At 47.6% G+C, this 24196-nt stretch overlaps 1 protein-coding gene across 2 annotated transcripts in view; it reads left to right on the top strand.

Moving 5' to 3' along the window:
* Nucleotides 1–21847, top strand: part of DENND5A (DENN domain containing 5A) — a 96884-nt gene extending 75037 nt beyond the window's left edge. For both annotated transcript variants that reach the window (XM_021001903.2, XM_021001902.2), the window contains 13 exons: nt 1527–1658; nt 3935–4087; nt 5731–5815; nt 7615–7699; nt 9122–9250; nt 11353–11474; nt 13863–14008; nt 14792–14910; nt 15415–15596; nt 16358–16440; nt 17142–17265; nt 19046–19214; nt 20669–21847. In XM_021001903.2, the coding sequence (XP_020857562.1) occupies nt 1527–1658; nt 3935–4087; nt 5731–5815; nt 7615–7699; nt 9122–9250; nt 11353–11474; nt 13863–14008; nt 14792–14910; nt 15415–15596; nt 16358–16440; nt 17142–17265; nt 19046–19214; nt 20669–20852 (1713 nt within the window). In that variant the 3' untranslated portion in view covers nt 20853–21847. The remainder of the gene's footprint in view (nt 1–1526; nt 1659–3934; nt 4088–5730; nt 5816–7614; nt 7700–9121; nt 9251–11352; nt 11475–13862; nt 14009–14791; nt 14911–15414; nt 15597–16357; nt 16441–17141; nt 17266–19045; nt 19215–20668) is intronic.
* Nucleotides 21848–24196: the final 2349 nt, after the last annotated feature.

The following is a 24196-nucleotide window of genomic DNA, read 5'->3' as shown; positions in this document are numbered from 1 at the left end:
CCCTTCTCCCCAGAACCTCTTCATGAAGTGTCTGGGATTTTGGGATAGCTGTGTGAAATTCACAGAAATGTTCCAAGGGGCACAGAAAGATTCAGACAGGTGTGAGCTGTTAGGGTTAGTGGGCGTGAGCCATTACAGCTGGTGGATGGTCTTGTCTTTTGTGAAATGGTGGCCTAGTGTTTTTATATCCTGGAAGGATTTGCCCTGATTTATCTAAAGTGTCTAGATTCCTCCTGAAGATTTATTTTTTTACATGAATTATTCATCTCAGCACCCAGCTCCTCCTGGCACAATAAAATAGAGAGAGAGAGAAAGAAAAGTGGGGTGGGGAATATTGATTAAACCCCACTGTGCACAAAACATTGCTGCACCTGAGAGGTGTTTGGGGTTGGGTGAAAAGGAGATATCAGATTTTGAGAAGACCTAGCTCCTGCCCTTCTGAAACAAAAAGCCTGATAGGGGATAAGACACAAATCCAAATCACTGTTAACATACCATGAGTGGTTCCTGACCCGGTCAGGGCTTCATTTGGCAGCTAGAAGGCTCCAGGAGGTTGTAAGTTGCCCAAGGTCATGCATATAGTAAACAGCAGAGATGGGCTTTGAACTCAGGTCCTGGGGCTCCAGGGCTCCAGTTCTTCCCACCTCGGTAATGTGTGAAGAGGGGCAGGGCAGAGTCCTTGGTGAGGTCCAGGTTGAGAAAGGGCCCCATCAGCAGGGGCCCCAAGGGAAGTCTTCATGGAGGTGATGGCCTTGAAATTGGGCTTTAAAATCCCAGGAGGGAAAAGGGGAGGAGGACTTTCCTTCCAGAGCAAAGGTGCCCAGCCCTGGAGGTACAGAGTTGGGCAGCTTGATGGGAGTGGAGTGGGATGAGTAGGTAGAAAGGAATTAGTAGGAGATAAGGCTGGTGTGGCTGATGGTGGTGGAGAGCCTTGAATACCAGGCTAGAGAACTGTAACTTGACAGTAGGCTAGAGGGGCAGCCTGACCCAGCAAGTCCCTCATGTCTGGCCTGATCTGACGGAGGACAGTGTGGATGGGTGGGGCTGGGCTGGGTGGAGTGCCCCGTAGCTGGAGCTGGGGACAGCACTGGTGGTTGGGTCTGGGAAGAGCGAGCTTCAGAGCCCTCTGCACCCCACAGCATTGCACTGAGCTCTGCTGTTTCTCAGACTGGGTGGGCATGCTGATTGGTGTTGGGATCCTAGTTGAAATGCAGCCCTCGGGAGACTCTGCCTGTGATGATTTCAGGCCTCTGCAGTTCTCTAAATCACCAGATGCAGAAGGTTTGAAAACAGGCTCAGCTCCCCCGCCCCTCACCGCTCTGTGTTGAAGGAGGCCGGGAGGGATGAGAACTCACTTTTGACCCAAAAGGGACATTTTTAACCCTGGCCCTGCCCCCTCCTCCACTTCCTTCACCCGCTGGAGTCCTGGGGATGGGGGGATGCTGCCCTCTGCAGGTCACAGTTTGAACTGATGCACGGTAGGAGGGCTCATCCTGACTTTCCCCCTGTGTCCTGTACCCCTGCAGAAGTACATCCAGGAAGCCAGGAATATGGGCAGCACGATCCGGCAGCCAAAGCTGTCCAACCTCTCGCCCTCGGTGATTGCTCAGACCAACTGGAAGTTTGTGGAGGGCTTACTGAAGGAGTGTCGCAATAAGGTATAGTCCAGGGTAGGGGTGTGGGGGGGGGGGCGGTTACACAGCTAGTCCTGCTGGGTGTCTTCCCTGCTTGGCTTTGGGGAGAAAGATTAAATTTGCAATGATGAAATCCAATTCAGGCAACAGTGTAGTAAGTAGCTACCATATGCCACGCCTTGTGCAACATGAGTAAGACACAATTAGCTCTATCCTGAAGGAGTCTTAACAGTGTAGTAGGGAGATGAACTTTAGTTTCTTGATGTGTCTAATTTGATCCTGATTACATTTCACTGATTCAGTTCAATTAAACGAACCTCTGTTAACCCCCCCCCCCCAAGGCACTGTCCAGGACCTTGGGACCAGGGTAAAATGGAAAGTAGACCCTGCCCTTAGGAAGGATGCCCTTCTGGGGAGGGGGAGATGTAGTATCACTGACCCAGCGAGCATTTATTTTGTGCCTAGGTAAGTTAATCCAAGATCATCTGAGGAAGAAGAAAGTGCTAACAGCTAGGGTGATGAGGAAAGTGCTCACTTGGCATCTAAATTGAGCCTCGAAGGCTATTCGTGATTAGAAGAGGTTTTGTGTTCCCAGTGTGGGGAAAAGACCTGGAAGGGGCAGGTCGGATGCTTATTTTGGGGAGCAGCAGTGAGTCCCTTTGACTGGAGCGTGAATGCCCTTGAATGCAGCGATGTGGAGGAAGCCAGGCATTGAGGGTGGGCTGGGGCTGGCCTGGGAAGGGCTGACGTGCCGAGGGAGAGCCCAGTCCCTGGGACTTCTCATCTTGGGCCGTTCTCACGCATCTTCCATACGTTTTCCAAAGAAGGCACTATCCAACACGTAGGAGACTTTTTTCTAGCTCTTTACAAACTATCTTGAGATGCCCAGTGTATGAACCTAGTCTGTCCATCCGACATCTTTCATTTTTGTTACACGAGGTCCTCTCATTCATTCGTCCATCCAAGAGGTGTTTAGTCAGCTGCCCTCTTTTTCTGGGCATTTGCGTATGGTGCCTCTCCCCCCAGTCCTGAAATTTTTTTTTGTGTTCTAGAAACACGATGCCTATTTTTGCTCATTTCATAGCCAGCTCCTTGTCTTTGACAGCTCAGGTCTGACTTTAGTCCTGCCCGTTTAGAAGTTTGGATAAGAAAAGAAGCTTAGGCACGAGGTATTGGGATTTGTTTATCAAACTTGCCTAAAATATATCCCTAGAAATTACAATTCCACTCCAGGATTATGTCTCTGCCTTTAGGACTTTAAATTAAAACGATGCAGAGAAATTATTTTTCTTCTTTACGAAGACCGCATAAAACTTTTTAAACTTTTAATTTACATAAGCTCATTTTCAAGAATAACTTGTTTTTATTTACCCTATAAGATGATGATGGTGAAAATGAAGAAAGGAGGCAGTAGAAAGAATCTGGCCTGTGAGTTAGGGTACCTTGGTGGCATCCTGGGTCTGCTGGTAGTAACCTTGGGTAGGTCACTACCTTCCTTTGGGCTTCGGTTTCCGTGTCTTTCTGCTGAAGGAGCTGGTCAGAGAAGATGTCTTTGGTTCTGTCTATCTTTAAGGTTTATAGCTCTCTGAGTCAGAATTGAAGGGTTTAGTTAGCTCAGTCATGTCCATTTGGCAATGAAACACTTTTTTGGCTTGTTGTAGCAAATTCTTTGCCTCTGGAGGGTCTGAGTCCTCAGGGGAGAAGATATCAGGCAGTGAGAAAGAGCAGGCTTGAAGAAAGTGCAGAAGGTAGCTAACAACCTCAGAGAAGTTTAGGGATGCTGCAGGGAATTCTGTCACTGGGTACAAGGGTAAACCAGGTGGTCTTTAGTGTCTCCCGGCTTTGAAATCCTGCATTTTTGTGACTCGGAGCTTTCTTAAGTCCTGAGAGGGAACTTGTAAATTGTAAAATGTTAGAGATTGATGGTGGGGTGGTGGGGCCCCGAGACACCGTCTGAGCCAGCCACTGGGACCTAGAGACGCTGGGGCCGTGCTTTGCCCAAGGTCCCATAGCCAGTTAATGTTGAAGCAGCACTGGAACCCAGTTCTCTTGATTCTTGGCCTAGAACCATTTTGAATAAGACATTTTATGGAAATTAGCTGATGACCTTTCTTTTCGCTCAGACTTTTTGGGAGCTCTTTACGTAGAAAATGTGCTTGCTGGGTCCAGATGGTGTCTGTTTTCCCAGGTGCTTCCCTTCCCAGATGCTGGGGTGCTCTAGGTCAGGGGCCATTTCTGTGCACCTTTGGTTCGGTTGGTTTGCTGACTCTGATATTCTCACTGTGTCACCTGCCTCATAGACCAAGAGGATGCTGGTGGAGAAGATGGGCCGAGAGGCTGTGGAGCTGGGCCACGGAGAAGTCAACATCACTGGTGTGGAGGAGAACACCTTGATTGCTAGCCTCTGTGACCTCCTTGAGAGGATCTGGAGCCATGGGCTGCAGGTCAAACAGGTAAGGAAGCCCGCTGTTCCATATGGTATAGTCAAAGTGACTCTGAGAGCTCCAGAGTGCTTTGTGAGTGGGAAGGTGAGGGTGCCTGGTGAGGGAAGGCCTCCTGGAGAAGGGGGAGGTGATTGGGCTTTGAAGGAAAAGTAGGATCTTCCTTAGAGGCAGCTCGAGGCAGGAGATAAAGGGCCAACCTCAGAGTCAGACCTGGGTTCTAGTCCCATCTCTGGCACATTCTGGCTGCATGACTATTGGCGGGTAATGTAGCCTTCCACAGCTTATGCTTGGCGGGCACCATCTCTGAGAACTTAGAGTCACCTCCATGCCCCTGCCAGGCATTGAAGAAATAGAAGACAAACGGGAAAGCTGCTGTTATCATTGATTACACACTGCTTCTTGGTCTGCCTGGTGATTTCACATTCTCATTTGATCTCACCACATTTCTATGAGATGACTAATATAAGTACTATCCCCCTTTAAAACTGGGAAAAATGAGGCATAATTCTGGAGGCCCCCAAGGAGCCATGTGTCCCCTAGAATTGGGTCAGAGTTCCTGCCTTGCCTGCCATTGGGCAGCAGAAAGTGTGATTCTCTGTCCCTGCACAGTCCCTTCACCTAAGGGACCACTCATGCACCTGGGGGAACACCCAGGACTGAATTAACATGGGCTATTTGCTTTGAGTTGAATTAGGGTTAGGGTAAGACCAGAGATTTAATTTTTTAAGTGCCTAAATCCTGCAGGAAAATCTCATTTTCTTACCTTTCAGCCTCTAGAAAGTCTTCTGAAGTCTTCCTGTTACTAGCATGTTGAGCAGGATTAATCTATGACTGGGTTGGAATTTCAGAGCCCATGGGATACCTGGGGTTTATCCCAAGTTTTGCTTTGGATTAGATGAGGTGATTAGATGAGGCCCTTCCCAGCTTAAATTTCTTCTCCTTTGAGCCCGTGATTAAGTAAAAGCATGAGATATGCCTTGTAGCTATGTCCTGGGAGAGGAGCCCAGGCTCCACTCCCTGCATACTTCAATAGTCATATTCCACAGCTGCCAGAAAAAAAGAATCTTGGGTTTGTGGCTAGTAGCTCAGGGTGGAAGCACACTGGGAGTGTGTGTGTGTGTGTGTGTGTGTGTGTGTGTGTGTGTGTGTGTGTGTGTGTGTGTGTGTGTGTGTAGGGGCTTTCACACTGTACCCTGCTGGTCCCCTGGGTGACTCACTCTGAAATAGAGCTCCTTTACCAGACTGTCTTTTCCTTACCATTCCAAGGGCTAGAAGGAAAGGCCTGCATAGGCTTGGGTCACTTCTTCTTTTGATGGATTGTTCAGAAGCACAGGATTTTTAGAGTTGGAAGGGGCCTCTAGTCCCACCCTGCCCAAAGGAGTCCCCACTGTAGCAAGGCCAATCAGAGGCCATCCCGCCTCCACGTTGAAGGTATTTCCTGGATTCTAAGAGGAGAATGTGTGTGTCTGTGCGTGCATGGTAAGGCCAGAGCAGGCTCAGATTCCTTTCGTTTGGCCAAGATTAGGGTAGGAACCAAGGTTCCCTGCATTCAGATTTCCACTCACAATTCAAAAGAAGCTTTGTGTTCCTTTCTTGCTCTTTGTAGTTTGGAAACTAAGCTGTTGTCTCCACTTTCCTTGTCTGTTCTTCAGGGGAAGTCCGCCTTGTGGTCACATCTGTTGCATTATCAGGAAAATCGACAAAGAAAGCTGACGTCAGGAAGCTTGAGTACCTCAGGTACAGGGGTTTCTTCTCTCTAGGGAAGAATCTGCCATTTACTATCTACTTGACATTGGGCAAGTCCCTTAACCCCACTAGGCCTCAGTTTCCTCATCTGTAAAATGAGGGGTTGGACTGGATGGCTTTTGAGGTCTGTTCCAGTTATAGACCTGTGAGCCTATGGGTCTAGCCTCTTCAGAGTAGGGATTGTTTCCTTCTTTGTATTTCTTTCCCCAGGCCTAGCACAGTGCTTGTGATAGAGTCAGTGCTTAATAAGTGTCTATTGATTCATTGGGCTACTCTTATATAAAATACTCCAAATTTGCAGGGCAGTGCCTTCCAAGAAGCGGAAAAGGCTACGAAACGTTCCCTGAAGCATAGGACACATGAATTCATTGGCACTGACTGGCATTGTGTTTTCTATAATTATGGAATAATCACAATAATGTTAATAGTATTATTATACCAACAGTATTGGTATGCTAATAGTATATTAGTATAATAATTATTAGTTAGATGGTAATAATAGCAGTAATTATTATTATACATTAATAAGAGGAAGGGTAATGATAGCAAAGGCTAACATTTCACCTTCTGCTTTAAAGTTACAGAATATTTTATATCTATTATCTGGTCCTTATAACACCTCTGTGAGGTAGGTAGTGCAAGTTTTATTAAGCTTTATCTTGCTGAGGGGAAAACTGAGGCTCCAGGGGGTAAGAGAAATTGCCAGGCTCACACAGGAAGTAAATGATAAAGCAAGGAAGAAGTATCTAGTCTGGTTCTGGTTCCTAACCTCATGGAGGCGCGGTAGATAGAGCCCTGGACCTGGAGTCTGGAACACCTGAGTTCAAATCCCACCTCAGACACTTACCAGATGTGTGGCCCTGGGCAACTGGCTGCACCTCTCTTAGTCTCAGTTTCCTCCTCTGTAAAATGGGGATGATGATAGCATCTACTTCCGGGGATTGTTGTGAGGATCAGATGAGATAATATTTATCGAATGGTTTGCAAACCTTAAAGTACTATATAAATGCTAGCTATTACTACTACTACTGCTGCTGCTGCTGCTGCTGCTGTGACTACCACTACCACTACCACTACCACTACCGTTATTATTAATGGAAGGTAGGGGAAATATCCTGCATACACAAAAATATGAGACAATGCATGGAGACAAAAGACTCGTCATCCAGACAGAATATACTCTAAGAGAATGTGAGGACAGAGAGGACCCTTGTAACTGGGAGGCAGGGGATAAGGGCAGATTTCTTAGAGAAGGTGGCACCTGAGTTGGACCCTGGAGGTAGAGCACTTCCAGCAGGCAGAGCTGGGGGAGGGAGTTCGTTCCATTCCTGGGATGGGGAATTGCCTGTGTGAGCTCTTCCCAAGTGGGTGGAAGGTAGAATGAGATCAGGAACTGGTGAATGAGTCGAGTCCCATTTGGATGGAGCAAAGAATGTGTGAGGAGGAGGAGGAGGAGGAGGAGGAAGAAGTGAGAATGAGAATGGAAAGGTGGGGTGGAGTAAGACAGTGGACTTTCAGTGCCAAATGAGGGGTTTATTTATGTTTGACCAAAAAGATGGACATGATGAGATCTGCACATTAGGAAGAGCTAGACTGAAGAGGGGAAAGACCAGAGGCAGAAGCCAGTTAGGAGGTGGTACACAATTATACATATAGACACAGATGCATTTTCACGCGTCTAGGTAGATGTATCTATGCATGCATGTACGTATCCATACATATCCCCATTTTGATCAGTGAGTGACTGTTCAAAGCTCTTTGGAAATGCTGAATTGACTTCTTATTTTTAGGAATACTATTGGATTCAGAACGGAGGAAGTCTGATGCAAGCTCTGCCATGCCTCCCCTAAGGATCTCTCTCATCCAGGACATGAGGTCTCTTTGCATTCACAAAGGGTTCTGTGTAAAGTACTTGGCATTCTGTGGACCAGTGGGTGGTCCAGGCTAACCCAAGAAGGTTTCTCAGTTGTCATTTTTTTCATGAGTTTTTTGTAGCTATTTGGGAGTTTTTGTTTTTAAAGTTTCTTCAAGAAACTTTTTTCTTTTTTTTAATTAAACAATTTCTTAATTTTTTAGTTTTCAACATTCACTTCCATAAGATTTTGGGTTTCAAATTTTCTCTCCCTCCCTCTCCTTTCCCCTCCCCAAGATGGTGAGCAGTCTGATATAGGCTCTACTTATACGTTCATATTAAGTATATTTTCACGTTAGTCATGGTGTAAAGAAGAATTAGACCAATGGGAGGAACCACGAGAAAGAAGAATCAAACCAGAACAACAGGAGAAAAGGAGAGCAAATAGTGTGCTTCTGTCTGCATTTGGACTCCACAGCTCTTTCTCTGGCTGTGGACAGCTTTTTCCATTGTGAGACTTTTGGAGATGTCTTAGACCCTTGCATTGCTGAGAAGAGCTGAGTCTGTCAGCGTCTGTCAGAGTCAGTCATCGCACAGCGTGGCTGCTACTCCTGGTTCTGCTCACTTCACTCAGCATCAGTTCATATGAGTCTTTCCAGGTTTTTCTGACGTCCACCTGCTCATCATTTCTCATAGCACCGTAGTATTTCATTACATTCATATACCACAGCTTGTTCAGCCATTTCCCAGTTGATGGGCATCCCCTCCATTTCCAATTCTTGGCCACCACAAAAAGAGCTGCCAGGAATATTTTTGTACACGTGGGTCCATTTCCCATTTTTATGATCTCATTGAGATACAGCCCTAGAAGTGCTATTACTGGGTCAAAGGGTATGCGCATTTTGATAGCCCTTTGGGCATAGTTCCAGATTGCTCTCCAGAAAGGTTGAATCAGCTCACAACTCCACCAACAACGTATTAGTGTTCCAGTTTTCCTACATCTTTTCCAACATTTATCATTTTCCTGTTTTGTCATGTTGGCCAATCTGATAGGTGTGATGTGGGACCTCAGAGTTGTTTTGATTTGCATTTCTCTAATCATTAGTGATTTAGAGCATTTTTTCATATGACTATAGATGGCTTTAATTTCTTCCTCTGAAAACTGCCTCTTCATATCCTTTGACCATTTATCAGTTGGAGAATTTTTCAAGAAACTTTTTAACTGTGCTATAGGAAAGTAGGCTACTCCAAGACCTGCAGTGGCTTTTAGGAGCAACTTTGAGCAGCTGAAACAAGTCCCTTGGCTGTAGAAGGAGCCTTTCATCCTTAGTGCCTCTTGCAGAAATGTCTCATAGACCTGCAGGCATAGAGGAACTTGAAAGAGTGGGGTAGCTGTTCCTGTCCCTCCCTCGGGCGATCACTAAAGCAGGTCTGCTTCCTTCTAGGCACATCCAGAACATCGGGGAGATCAAAACTGATGTTGGCAAGGCCAGGGCCTGGGTTCGGCTAAGCATGGAGAAAAAGTTACTTTCTCGGCACCTGAAACAGCTGCTTTCAGATCACGAGCTCACCAAGTAAGAAGAACCTGCATGCCCTTCATGGAGGGAAGGCAGATAATGGGTGTGAGGTAGAGTCGGTCAAGGCAGGGATGTGCTTAGAAGGCTGCGGGTGAGCTCTTCTGGGGCCATGCAGACTCTGCTGTTGCATTCTGCTTTTGAGTATTGGTTTTGCAGTGTCCCCTCCTTTCCTTCCATAGCCCACTCACAGTGAATTCTGCCACAGAATTCTATCTCTTTATTCTGTTTTCCCCACCATCACCTTGTCCAGCAGAGATTAAGAGCTGTATATTACGAGACCCTAACTTTTCTTTCACAAGAATACTCTGAAATCACTAGATTGATCCTTAAGAATTAAAAACAGCGTGGCTTGGTAGGTCTTTATACCCAGATGAAAATTCAGTTCACTAAGTTCCTATTTACCAAATGTTGAGGGTATATGGCATTGAACCTCTGGTTCTTGGGAGATGAGCTGTCAGAAATCTGTTTTAAATTCTTGAGTTTTGGGAGGTGGAGAATAAGTTTCAGGGACTATGAAATGGAGAGGTTAGACACAGTTCTCAGTCATACTCAACAAGTGACAATCCAGTCTTTGCTCGGTGACCTCCTGTGAGGGGGAGCACACTGCACCCCACCCCCGCGCCGTACCCCATTCTTCTTGAGGTTGTCTCTGAGGGTTCAGAAGTGAAACCTCAATTTGACTTTTTCATCACCTCCACCATTACTGTTCATTTTGCCATCTGGGGCCTGGCAGAACAAACTTAATCCCTCTCCCTGTTCTGTGATAAAGCCTCAAAGAAAGCAAAGGTTGTACAGTAAAATTTGAAGGTGTCTGGGGCTGTTGAGAGAGAGTAGTGTGATTGAGTCTACCACACAATGATTGGTGGAAGGAACTGGGGGTGTTGAAAGAGCTTCCCAGGCCAGAAAGTGGGGCCAAATCTGAAGGTGAAATTTAATACAGAGAAATGTAAAGTTTTCCACTTGAGCTCGAACTCCACCCCCAGCTTCTTCAAGTATAGAATAGTGAAACATTGCTTGACAGCAGCTCATCTGAAAAAGGAAGGAGGGGTTTTAGTGGCCCAGCAGGGCAGTGCAAGTCAACAGTGGAATATGGTGGCTGGTGGCATCTTCAAGTGCCTTAAGAGTGTTGTAGTTTTCAGGACCAGGGAGATGGAGCCCTGCCATACTCCTCCTTGGTCAGACCATGTCTGGGATATTGTGTTCAGTTCTGGGGATCACATTTGTAAGAAGGACATTAATAAGCTAGAGGTGTTCAGAGGAGAGCAGTCAGGATGGTGAAGAGCTTTGAGTTCCTACCATAAGGATGGGTTGAATGAACTGGAGATATTTAGCCCGGAGAACGGAAGGTTTGGAAGTAGGAGGAATGGAAGGGGAAGGTAGGATGTGATAACTTCTAGTATTTGAAAGGCTTTGTTGGGGGATGAGGGAGAGGGATTGGGTTTGCTCTGTCAGCCTCCAAATGGCAGAGTTAGCAGCAATGGTGGGAGTTGGGAAAAGGCAGATTGAGGTTTGTTCTAAGGTGATACTTCTGAACACTTAGCTCCATCTATCCAGTGGAATAGGACACCTTGGGAAAGTGGTGAGCTCCCTGTCACTGGAGGTCATCCCACAAAGACTGGGTTGTCCCTTGTTGAATGTGATATAGAAGGATTCTGTTCAGGTGTGGGAAGGCGAGGATTTGGTGAATGTTTGGCTTCTAGAGAGAACCCTGGGAAGACATGATTACCCTTTCAGTGATCTGAAGGATTGTCATGTGGCATGGTGGAAAGGGAGCCACAGACATGTGGAGACAGAGGACGCTTGGGATCCTGGCCTGGCACCTGCAGTCTGAGTGACCCTGGACACATCTCTGAAGCACTCTGAGCCTCAGTTTCCTCTTCTGTAAAGTACTATGAGATCTCCAAGGTGCTTTCCAGATCTGTGATTCCTATGATGCTGCAGTGTGACCGTTTCCCGTTCAGGGAGCAGCTGAGCCCAGTCCTGCCTGTTCTTACCCTTCAAAACGTTGAAGGCCATTCCTCATCCAGCCTGGCCAGGTCCCTGGTCCTCTTGAGCCCCCGCTGTCTGCCTGTGGCTCATGTATGGCCTTTCCTCGGCAGGAAGTTGTATAAGCGCTATGCCTTCCTGCGCTGCGATGACGAGAAGGAGCAGTTCCTTTATCACCTCCTGTCCTTCAATGCCGTGGACTACTTTTGCTTCACCAATGTCTTCACGACAATCAGTGAGTAGCTTTCACATCCCATTCCTGCTCTGCAGTCTTGGCTGAACTTTTCTGGAGACTTCACTCTCATCCTTTTGGTTTTTTTCTTTTTCTGAGAGAATGGTAACCCGTTTCCTGTTGGCTTTTTGCTACCTTTTGTAGATCTTTTGAGTGTGTGTGTGTGTATAGTGTGTATGTATGTATGTGTGAATGTATGAAGATGTGTGTGTATGAATGTGTGAAGGTGTGTGTGGAGGTATGTATATGTGTGTGTGTGTATGTATTTGTGAGTATATGAAGATGTGTGTGTGTATGAAGATGTGTGTGTATGAATGTGTGAAGGTGTGTGTTGAAGGTATGTGTATATGTGTGTATGTGTAGTGTGTGTGTGAGAGTGTATACGTGTGTATGAGTATGTGAAGGTATGTGTGAAGGTATGTATGTGTGTCTTTGTGAGTGTGGGCATGTGTATGTGTGTATGGGTCTGTTTTGGGGGTATACATGCATGCATATGTACATGTATGTATGTAAATATGTGAATGTATATGCATGTGTGAGTGTGTGTGTGTGTGTGCGCGTGCGCATAGAAGTATACATTTGCCATTTCTGGGTGGGAGAGAATGGCTGTCTGTCCCTGAAGCTCCTTGGCATGACCCCGTTCTGGGTTGGCGAGCACAACCCTCTGGGTCAGCATGCTACCAATGTGGCACTAGTTGTCCCACATTACTGGTAGGCCAGGGAACCGTCCCTATCAGAGTCTGCCTGGAGGCAAGGGCGCCATTCAGCCGTGGGGCACTTAGTGACTCAGGAAAGAGAGCATGACAAAGCTGGAAGGCTGGGCCCTCTTAAAGTCATTTTGCAGAAAAGTCTTCTGCGGCCTTGGCTTCTCAAAGGGCGGCATGGATGACTCTGGGCTGAAGGAAAGAAATGCCCTCCAGTGTGGCATTGTGAGGGAGGCAGGAGAGCTGGGTTAGACTCAGTTTCTTACTCTGTAAAAGGAATGGAATGTTTTAAGGACAGAGTGAGGTGATGAGAGAATAGTTTGGAACCAAAGTTACAAAACCGAGTCAAGTGAAGAATAGTAATGGCATTATTAATGTTTTTTGAGGATTAGATCATCCACTGAGTCTGGGACTTAATGCGGTATTTGAATCCTAAAATCTTGAGGCTGTAGAAGCAGATTCTTGCAAAGGAGTTTTTGACCTGGATTCTGTGAACTTAAAAAAAAATACACACATATGTGAGTGTCGTTCTTCACTGTTTCCTCATGATTGGTTTCCTTTGTAATCCTTTGTATTTTATGTAAGGCATTTAGAAAACATTGTTCTGAAAAGAGAGTCTGCAGGCTTCGCTAAAGGGGTCCATGTCGCAGAAAAGGTTAAGAAAAACTCTCTTGTGTTTTCCCTTCTGGATCAGCAGAATTCTGAATTTTCATCCCCTTTCCCTGTGAGGAAACCCGTAGTTTGTCCCAGATATTACACCATCACTCACTAGTTTTGGGAAGGATCCATGACCCCTGTGGAGTGTCCCTGGGATGACCCTTAAGTTCCTGTGTCCTGTTTTAAAACATAAAAATGAAAACCAATTAGCACTTACACAGCGTTTTGAGGTTTGCAAAACACTTTAGGATCCTAGGATTGAATTTGTGTAGTTGGAAAGGACCTCTGAAATTAGCTAGTCGAGCCTCCTCATTTTATAGATGGGAACACTAAGGCCAAGGAAAGTTAAGTTTAACCTAAGGTCACAAAGGTAGTAAACATCAGAGGTGGAATTGGAACCCAGACCCTCAGACTCTAGGTATTACCTTATTTGATTCCCACAACAACCGTGAAAAGTCTTTGTCATCCCCATTTTACAGATGAGGAGGCCGAGAGAGGTCAAATGACTTGCCAAGGTTCATACAGTTTGTAAGTGTCAGAAGCAGGATTTGAACGCAGGTCTTCCTGGCCCATAGTCCAGCATTCTCTCCACTACCCCACAGCCTGTCATGACTCTGCCCAGCATGAAGCTGGCCAGAGGCAGTGCTATACACCCCGTAAGCTGCTTGCTGGAGTTGGAGCTGGGTGACCGCCCGATGCAGCCTGGTCTCCTGTGTTCCCATGGTAGTCGCTGTTCCTTAGCTTTTCGATTCTGAGTTTGGGCCCTCATCGCTGAGGTCATGCTCCATTGAGTCCTATAGTTGTGAGAACCGCTGGTGGGGGCACGCAGCTCTCCCTTCCTTCTCACCTCTAGGGGCAGGTCACTGGCTGGGCCGGAGGAGTCTCCCTCACAGACTGGTGTAGATACCAAGTGATACCAAAGTGGTCATTGATGACGGGCAGGTAGCAGCTGGGGCGGGGGGGGGAGTGTCACTGGGCCTTACCTCAGCCTGCCTAGCCTCAAGTGCACCCATGGCTTCTGCCCGCACAGTGATCCCATACCACATCCTGATCATCCCCAGCAAGAAGCTGGGAGGCTCCATGTTCACGGCCAATCCTTGGATTTGCATCTCGGGAGAGCTGGGGGAGACACAGATCCTGCAGGTCCCCAGGAGCGTCTTGGAGATGACCTTTGAGGTATGTTCTCAGCCAGGGAGATCGTCGCCTTGGAAGATCTCCAATGGGACCTTAGAGATCCTTTAGTCTGGCCCCCCTCCTTTCACAGAAGAAGAAACCAAGGCCCAGGGAGATCAGGAAAGTGGTGGTCTCTGTGCTAAGCCCAGTGAGTTTATAGATCTTTTACAGAGTTATCTGTAGAGACCCAGTGACACGTTCTCTCCCTGTGCATCCACCGACTCTCTTTGCCACCCCCACAAGCCGCATTCCCCAGCCCCCGTAGGAGAGGAGCTAAGATTGAGAGAAAAGAGTTTCCCCTAAGTTGAGGATTCAGCAAGTCTAGTCAGGACTGATATAACATAACAACACTGACAAATTATACGAGATATATGACATATCAATGTATAAACTTATACATGCATGTATATTTATGTTACATTTAAATATGTATATAGTACAGTGCACACCTATACACATGTGCACATGCTTGCATGTATACACACATATGACTTTGTATATATGTATACATATGCACGTTTCACCACATCTGTAACCCAGAAAGCTTGGTAGGTGTTTGGCTCAGGGTGGGGTTGGTCCTGTGGCTTCTAAAGGCCAGAGCTGGCGTTGGGCAGGGTTGGCTGTGGTAGGGGTGCACATCAGTCCCAGAGGGCCCTTCAGACCTTTGTTAAAAGTTGCACTGGAACAGTTTGGGCCTAGCTGGGGAAGCCCCTTGTTCTGGGGCCTGCTTCTCCTGGTTTCCTGCTACATCGCTGCACCCTCCCCTCTCTTTTTTGGACTCGGCAGTACCAGAACCTGGGAAAGCTCACCACTGTCCAGATCGGCCACGATAATTCGGGGTTGTACGCCAAGTGGCTAGTGGAGCACGTGATGGTCAGAAACGAGATCACGGGACACACGTATAAGTAAGTGCGTCCCCAGCCCCTCTAAACTGGAGGGAGAGGGCTGGCATGACTGATATTCCACATCCGAGGACCCCGAGCACCTTTGAGATACCTGTTCTGCCCTCCTCACTTATAATAAGGAAATGTTAGTGTTCATGCTACTTGCCTCACTAGGGTATCATGAAGGAAGTACTTTGTAAACCTTAAATCGCCATGTTGAAATGGGAGCTGGTGTGGTTATTCAGTGTCTGAGGAAGCTTTGCTTATTCTTGGAGGCAGGAGCATAGCAGTGACCCATGGGGAGGAGCCCCAGCATGTGTATGGCCCTGTGTGTGTGTGTGTGTGTGTGTGTGTGTGTGTGTGTGTGTGTGTGTGTGAGAGAGAGTGTGTGAGAGGCATCTCCCGGATGACTCTGGCACTGCATGGCTGCACCCCTCCTGTGTGTGTGTGTGTGTGTGTGTGTGAGAGAGAGAGAGAGAGAGGCATCTCCTGGGTGACTCTGGCACCGCCTGGCTGCACCCCTAGGTTCCCCTGCGGCAGGTGGCTCGGGAAGGGGATGGACGATGGGAGCCTGGAGAGGGTCCTGGTGGGGGAGCTGCTCACCTCTCACCCTGAGGCAGACGAGAGGCAGTGCCGAACCCCGCCCTTGCAGCAGTCACCCAGCATGATACGGAGGCTTGTCACCATCTCTCCCAGTAACAAGCCAAGTAAGTTGGAGGGGAGGGGCTTTGGCCCAGCTGGGCAGGTGGGTCACAGAAAGGCATCGAGCCTTTCACTGCGAGCACTCCCAGCTCTCCCACAGAGGATCTCTAGGCCTGCTCCTTCCCATGCCCCCACCCCCATAGGGATCAGAGGCCCAGAGCTGCTTCCTCTCAGAAACTGTCTGCGGTCCCTGACAATCCCTGCTTTGCCCTCTCTCCCCCTGCAGCAGAAACACTTTTTTCCTTTTACTAAGAAGGACGGACAGTGAACTCTTTGGCCTGTCTGGCCAATGCCTTGAAGAGGAGGGCACAGAGCTCTGGGTGATTGGAGGTGACCCTGCACAGAGGCAGGGGGATGGACTAGTTGGCCCCTTCCCTCTCCTTCTTTTCAGCCTGTCTGTGGTCCTTTGAGCTCACGCCTGCAAGGCTGCTGAACAGAGCCTCAGGTTGGGCCTGGTTGGCGGCTCTTGGCTCTCATATCTTTGGCCCTGTTCTGGTCCATTGCCTCAGGCTAGCTGCCTGGCTGGTGCCAGGAGGCTGGACTAGATGACCACTCTTACTCTGAATCCTATGACCCTGTGGCCCCTGTGGCAGGACCTTCTCTTCTTTGCTGAAGTTATGGCTTCCTTTGGGTCAGGTGCCTTTGTCTTGGGAAACAGCAGCCCTGGTGTCGTCTGCTGGGGACGGGAGGAGGAGAGGGAATAACACACCCAGGGCTGTGGGAGAAAGACCAAGATGAGCCTTGGGTTTGGTTCTGTCTCATGCAGAGTTAAATACGGGGCAGATCCAGGAGTCCATCGGGGAGGCCGTCAACGGCATTGTCAAGCATTTCCATAAGCCAGAGAAAGAGGTGAGCTCCCCTTCCGTGACCCAGAGCTACAGGAGCAGAATTATGGGAGGCAGTGGGACACGGGAGGGAGCCCTGGTCTCAGATGGAGGAGACCTAGGTTCGAGGCCTGGCTTTGACCTGGGCCAGTGTGGACAAATGATTTCAATTTCCTGAGCCTCTGTTTCCTCCTCTATAAAAGGAGACGCACTACATGTGTTGTCCTCCACCACATAGGATTATGAGAGAAGTACTTGGTTCATAATAAGACACTCTGACAATGGAAGTTGTTATTATTATTATCATTAATTTATGTTTGAGCAGCTCACCTTGTTGAAGGGGCTTTTGAGACCACATGGATGGCTTTAGTGTTCATGGCCTAGTTGCTTTTCTACTATTGGATTAGGAGGGAAGCAGGTTTGGGGGTGAGCAGTTTGGGGAAGAGGAAAGCATCTCATCGTACTCCTCATGGAAGGAAGTAAGACCCCAAAGTCCAGAGGAGACACAGCATCTGCTCATCCACTCCTGCCCTCCTCTCCCTCTTTGCCCAACTAGAAATTCATTCATTTTCCAGCCATCCGTATGTGATAGCCTTGTAGTCTCTGGAGGCCACTGTAAGTTTAGGGGAGCGCTGTGGGTGGCCTATCAGCTGCCCAGTCTCGGCTGGGGCTCCCTCAGAAGACAAGGCATCCCTGGGACCCAGGAACTTCGTGGTTATTTTGCAGCGTGGCAGCCTCACGCTCCTGCTCTGCGGCGAGTGTGGCCTGGTGTCTGCTCTGGAGCAGGTCTTTCAGCACGGATTTAAATCCCCCCGGCTCTTCAAAAACGTCTTCATTTGGGATTTTCTGGGTGAGTTGAGGTGAGGGTCAGGATTGGGGGAAGGGCAAAGTAGGAGGGAGGGTACCAGGGTTCTACATTTGGGGTGAGACCACTGCCTCCCCAGTGAACCATTCCCACTTAACCAGTGTCTGTGGCATCCTCTGGGCTGGTCACACCACAGTTGGAGTATTGTGGGCCAGGGGCCCACAGAAATAAGACCAGCAGCTGGTGTAATATATGACCCCCAAATCCAGAAATAAGACCAATTTAGTGATAGGTGGGAGAAAGAGGGATTACCGGAAGGCAGATGTTGGCTCAGCATCAGGCAGACATTCTTAACAATTGGATGTATTTTGAGTGAAACGGGCTCCTGAAAGGTAGTGAGCTCCTTGTCACTGGAGATGTTCAGGTGTCAGGCAAACTATAGTAAAGATTCTTACTGAGGTAGCAGGTAGCCTAGATGCCTTGTGAGGTTCCTCTGTCTCTGGGATTTTGAGGACTAATAGGTATCAGGCCACAGGATAGGACGTCCCCAGCTCTCCCTGGCAGGAGCCAGCTGGTGGTCTAAGGTCGGGCAGTAGGTAGGTTCCCCCATTAAGATGGAGCACCTATGAGAATATCCCAGATTTAGGTTCTTTGTAAGCTGCCTGGGCACCATTTCATTGGATATTTATGTCTGAGTGTGTGTGTCTGCTTTAGGAGAGGGGTTGGGGGGGTGGGGAGTCAAATCTTTTTCCCCAGAGAGTTACAGATCTATTGGGGGAAAAAATGAACAGGATGGAGAGATATCATTTAAAAGTACAATGTGAGGTCCTTGAAGGCAGGGACTGTTGCGTCTCATTGTTGATTCGTAACCCCAGGACCTAGCTGAGTTCCCTCCGTTGAGATTGCTGAGAGCCACAGGAATTCGCCACGTCCATCCCCAGGGGTCCTGTCTGGGCAAGAGGTGCCCTATTAGACAGGCACTTAATCAATGGTGGTGTTTCATTGAATTGAAAAAGCAGCATTTTTTTTTTACTCAGTTCTTCCACCTCCTCTTCATCCCACAAATGAGAGAGAACACTTTGTCCTGGGTATCTGAAATCCCAGGATCTAGATTCCTGGCCCTTGTCTCCCTCACTGTATGACCCTGGGCAGCTTACTTCCTTTCCCTGGGCCTCAGTTTCTCCTGCTGTTAAATTAAGGGATTGGGACTTGATGAGCCCTAGAGGCCTAGAGACTTCCAGTGCTAACATTTTATGGTTCTGTGCTTTTTTTAAATAGAAAGTGTTTGTCTTAACTTTTAAAATTAAGAATAGGAAATCTGAAACTATTTTAAGTCAATTAAATAAACAGTTATTGCATACTAACTGTGACCCCAGCACTGTATACCATCTACATGTTCAACAGACTGAATTAAACATTAAACATTTGTCAAGCTCTTAGTGTGTGTAAGACCCTGAAGATACAAAGACAGAAACAGTCCCTGTCTGCAAGAAACTTACATTCTGCTTGGAGTTGGGACAGGTGGAAGTCCCAATATGTGCACGGGTAAATGTGAAGCATCCACAAGGTAAAATTAAGTAATTTCAAGAGGGAGAGAGTGCTGATGTTTAAAATATACAACAGCAACAGCAATCGTTTTTAAAAATCAGTTCTGTGTTATGTTAAGAAAGGTGCTCAGGGATTGGGTGGAAGAAACAGACAGACGGTGCCTGGATGTTTCTATGTGAAGGGTGGCCCCAGGCAGCAGGGAGTCTAGACATTGGCCTCTGGCAGGGCAGCCCAGGAATGTCTGTGCTGAGGTCCAAACTTCTCGTCTTCTTTAAAGAAAAAGCACAAACCTACTACGAGACCCTGGAGCAGAGCGATCTCGTCCCTGAGGAGAACTGGCAGACGAGGGCCCGAAACTTCTGCCGCTTTGTCACCGCCATCAACAACACCCCCCGCAACATCGGCAAAGATGGCAAATTCCAGATGTTGGTGTGTCTGGGAGCCAGGTATGCCTTTGGCCAACCGGGCGGCACCCCCTAGACCATATCCTGGATAGTGCAGCATTGTGTTGTGGTCAAAGCACAAAGACCACCATTTAAAAATGTAGTTACAGCTTGGCTGGCAGGACAGCTGTACTGGAGCTGCCAGAAAAAATAGCTATTGTAGCCATTCCTTCAGGCAAACCAAAGAGACCTTTTTCAGGGGTTACAGATTTCCTCTGAGTGTATATTGGAAAAGACAGCCCATTGGTGAAGTGAGGGGAGGGCTGACTGTTTATCCCTTACTCACATCCATAGGCAGGGCTGTAATCTTACGGGATTGGTGTGCCAATCTTGGGCCATTCATGCCTTCTCGTTCTGTGCATTCCTTGTTGGTCTCTAAATCCTCCATAAGAAAACCATTCACAGAGCTGGAGCCCTTCCTCTGAGTCTTCTGATATATCATGGACACCAGTCCAGCACCCAGCTGGTTTCTCTTTTGCCTCTTTTTTTCTGGTCCAGTATGCCCATGATGCCATCTTCTCCATTATTTCTTGCCCGTGAGTTGTTGCTGTTATACTTTGGCCTGTGGTCCGATGCCTCCACCAGTGTCCTTTGGCACTTGCAATTTTGATTTTATTGAGGTCATGGGGTTCGATGATTTGTAGCCATTGAATGCCACTAGAAAAAACCACTTGTGTTTAAAAAGGATGATGCAGAGAGTGGCTCAGGATCCTTCAGAGCCTATGCAGTTTCCCAAATCCCATCCACCTTCATTTGTTTCCTCTTCAACTCTGGGCACCGTCCATCTGCAATGTCATTTAAGATGGAGATACTGATGGACCAAACCGTGGGCTGCCCATAGTCTAGGTAATATCTATCCTTCAGGACTTCTTTTTTCCAGTGTGTGGATTTGAGTGAGGGCCCTTATCCTGGGCCTTGTCTCCGTCCCTCTCTGTCTCCTGCTACAGCTTTCCTAGTGGTATGTGGCACAGGCTTCAGCTACTCTAAGGATCTGTGAGTTTATGGACATAGGTACAGATCGCAGCCCCTTCATGTCTGTGAATTATCTTTGCCAAAAAAAATTCATCCCTCTGGGGTGATGAGCCTCTCCCAATTTAATTAAGCTAATTTTCAGTTGATGGACATACCATTGTTGGTCCTTTAATTTAGGCTACCTCTCCTAGGGTTTTTGTGCTCCACTGACATAGCTATTAAGACCCCAGAGCTCCCCTTCATGTCAGAGTAGGACTTAAGGGGAGGGGATGGTTAATATAGCCTTGCAAATAAGCACACATAAATCCCCTGCCCCCCCAAAAAAAAAACCCAGAACACCTGACCAGCACACCAACTTCTGGGGTGTTTCATCCTGTCCCCAGGAAGTCCCTGAACACAGTGATTTGTACTGTGGGCGTGGCTGACTCTAATGCATGTAATTTTTTCCCTCTCCCTTTTTTCCACACTCGTCCTGGTCTGGGCAGAGATCACCTCTTGCACCACTGGATAGCCTTGCTTGCGGACTGTCCGATCACAGCACAGATGTATGAAGATGTGGCGCTCCTCAAGGATCACACGCTCGTTAATTCCTTGATCCGGGTGCTGCAGACTTTGCAGGAGTTCAACATCACGCTGGAGACATCTCTGGTCAAAGGGATTGACATCTGACCGCACCTGGGGGCAAGGGGCCCTATCTAGGCCTGGCCTCCCCTGAGGTTGGGGGGCCTGCAGAGAACTCGGATTTGGCATCCTGAGCGAGCCTCCAGGCACAGTGTGGGAAGCGATAGGAGGCGTGAACTCAATGTAAAAAGAAAAAAAAAGGATTTTGGAATAAAAAATCTATTTTAGAGTCTATATGCAGAACTGCTTTCACACTCTCATGTGAAAGGGAGCGAGGGAAGAGATGAGTCTTGAGCAGCTTATTCTCAAGCTGTGGTGTTTTCCATATGTCCGGCGACCCTTTCAGCAGCCTTGAAATCGGCCTCCAGTGGTCCTTTGGGTCAGAAACTCTCGGGCCACATCCCATTGCTGGTATCGGCAAGGACATCCACCTTATGGTCTTGTGACCCTGGCCAAGTCATTTCCTCTGTCTAGGCCTCAGTTTTTTCATCTGTCAAATGAGGGGCTGGACTAAATGATCTCTAAGGTCCCTTCCAGCCCCGATATCCTGTGACTCTGTGGTTGTCATGTTTTCTATATTTGCACCATCACCAATGTGTGCTTGGATAGAACCTGCCCCACCCCTGGCAAGCAGGCTGGGGAAGTGCCCTGGGCCCTGCTGGGTTTTGTTTTGAGTCACCTCAGTGCCCCCCCCCCATTTTCTTTCTTTTTGGTTGTCAGTATTATTTGAGGAGGAAGGAAAGCTTGGACCCAGGTCTTGGAGTAGAGCATGGAGCAGTGTCTTCTCCTGGTACACGGCAATGCCTGCCCAGGAGAAAATGAAGCATGGGTTTGGACCGCCGTGTCACTGTCTCTAGTTTTATTTATTTAACCTTCCGTTGAGTGTTTTGTAAGTCGTCTTTTTTTTTTTTAAGAGGTGAGACCTCTTACAGTCTAACCGCTCTGTTAGTGTTTATTAGCGGCTGTGCCATTTCTATTGTTTTGGGAAGTTTTAGAAACCAGTGGTCATAGAGCCCACATCAATAAAACACCTGGAAACTAAACCTGTCTGCATGCTTTGAGCTTCTTGGAGGGGGGCGAGGAGGGAGGTGGGAGGGGTACGGTGAGAGGCCAGTATCTGTTTTCCGTCCCTTGCTGCCCAGGCCAGATAGAGAGATACAGTCCCAGTCTTCAGGGAGCTGTATCCCGGAAAGGTAATGCGGCATAGTGGAAGGTGCCCTGGATTTTGGGAGTCAGACACAGATAGGTTCAAATCCCAGCTCTGATGTTTGCTGAGCTGGGCAACTCTCTGGGACTCGGTTTCTTCATCTGTAAAACATAGATAATACATTTTGCATTGACTGCTTCAGAGGGTTGCTATCAAGAAAAAAAACAACTACTTATTGAACTTTAAAGCATTATAGAAATGAAATGTTATTAACAGCAGCAGAGGGTTGAGATGTCCAGAGATAGAATGAGACAAGTTGAAATGTGATAAATGCATACAAGTCAGACATGCTTGGGTTTCAGAAGGAGAGAGGTCTTCTCTTCTTGGGGGAAGGGGCAGTAGAGCTGGCCTTGACCCTATACACAGAGCAGGCAAAAGGGTGTGTGAATGGCTCTCGGAGGAGTTGGGCGTTCTGGTGTCAATAGTGACAGCAGAGGGCAGCAGAGAGCCTGGCTAGAGACTGCTATGTGGCAGGTCTAAATCAAAAGACTGGGATTTTCACCTTTCTGTACTTAACATTTTTAGGCTAGGGCTAGTCATTTAGGTCACAGACTGGAAGTTATGAGCTCAGAGGGATCTTAGAACTTGAAGACAGCATGACCCAATACAAACAGGGCTAGATTTAGAGTCAGAGGGCCTGGGTTCAAATTTCGACCCTGCTCCTTCTACTAACTACAGGGCAAGTCACTCTTTTATCCTGCTTTCTTATCTGTAAAATGAGAAAGATTGATGCCATATGAGGTCCCTTCTGGCTGGACAAAGACATAGGATACCAAGCTTAGAAAGAGGCCTTCATTGGGCATAATATTTGAAAGGATTTGGAGTCAGAGTTTATTCAGTTGTTTCCTTGTGGCTGACTTTTTGTGACCCTGTTTGGGGTTTTCTTGCCAAAGACGCTGGAGTGGTTTGCCATTTCCTTCTCCAACTTGTTTTACAGATGGAGAAACTGAGGCAAACAGGGTGAAGTGACTTGCCCAGGGTCACACAGCTAGTGTCTGCAGCCAGATTTGAACTCTGCAAGATGAATGTCTCCGACTTTAGGCCCAGCACTCTATCCACTGTGCCACCTGGCTGCCCTTTGGAGTCAGAGGACCTGGAGGCAAACCCTGGTTTTGTTATTTAGCACTCTGAGTCAGTCCCTTCTTTCCTCTGGTCTTCAGTTTCATCTTCTGTAAAGTAAAGGGGTTGGACGTGACGATCTCCGAGGTTGCACAGGATGTATGTCCGAACTGGAAAGGATCACAGCAGGTCAGAGGAGACTTAATCGCCCCGTAGAACAGTACTCAGAAACCTGGCTTCCTCCATTTATTTATTTTATTTTCAGAAATGCCCCCTCTTACCTTACATCTGCCTAGGCTGTCATATATACATTACCATTTTTGGTCTTTGAAATTGCCCTCTGAGGGAGGCATGGAAAAGGTTATTCTTCATTTACAAATCACAAAATTAAGGAGCTCCAAGGGACACGGTTATTTTCCTGAGGTGACACAGGGAACCAATGGCAGAGGAAAGATTGTAACCCAAGAATTTTGAGTACAGAGCATGAAGTTCCGTGATCTGTAAATTGGGAGACTCAGCTGCTTTGTGGGTATAACCCTGGAATTCCACCTGGGGCATTTGGTGTCTTGGGCTCCATCTAGAAATGTGATGGAGAGGCAAACAAAAAGCAACTGGTGAAAATGTCCCCATTGGAGGGAGGTTGTTGAGGGTTTACAAATGATCTTTTCTGCTCTCCGTTTCCACGGCACCTCATACAGGTAGAGTAAATGATAGAATTAAAGAAAAGACTTTGCTGCTCCCCAAATCTCTCCCTCCCAAGGTCTGAAATTCTGCCAATTAGACTTATAATTTATTTTTTTTTTAAGGATAGGCAATGGGGTTAAATGACTTGCCCAGGGTCACACAGCTAGTAAATGTTATTGTGTCTGAGGCCGGGTTTGAACTCAGGTCCTCCTGACTCTAGGCTGGTGCTCTACCCGCTGCATCACCTAGCTGCCTCAATTAGACTTATTAATGAGCAGACAGACTCTAGGGAGGATTGAGGAGGGCAAAGGGAAGAGGGATGTGGTGGAAAGATGCATTAACCAGAAGTCGTTGAGATCTAGGTGGCTAACTCATGTAACCTTGGGAAAGTCCCTTCTCCGGGCCTAAATTCTCTCCCCTGTAAAACGGAGAAATTGGAAGG

This window comes from Phascolarctos cinereus, unplaced genomic scaffold (genome assembly GCF_003287225.1).
Source record: "Phascolarctos cinereus isolate Bilbo 61053 unplaced genomic scaffold, phaCin_HiC Scaffold_9;HRSCAF=440, whole genome shotgun sequence".
NCBI lineage: Eukaryota > Metazoa > Chordata > Mammalia > Diprotodontia > Phascolarctidae > Phascolarctos > Phascolarctos cinereus.
This window is presented reverse-complemented; position numbering and strand designations above follow the sequence as displayed.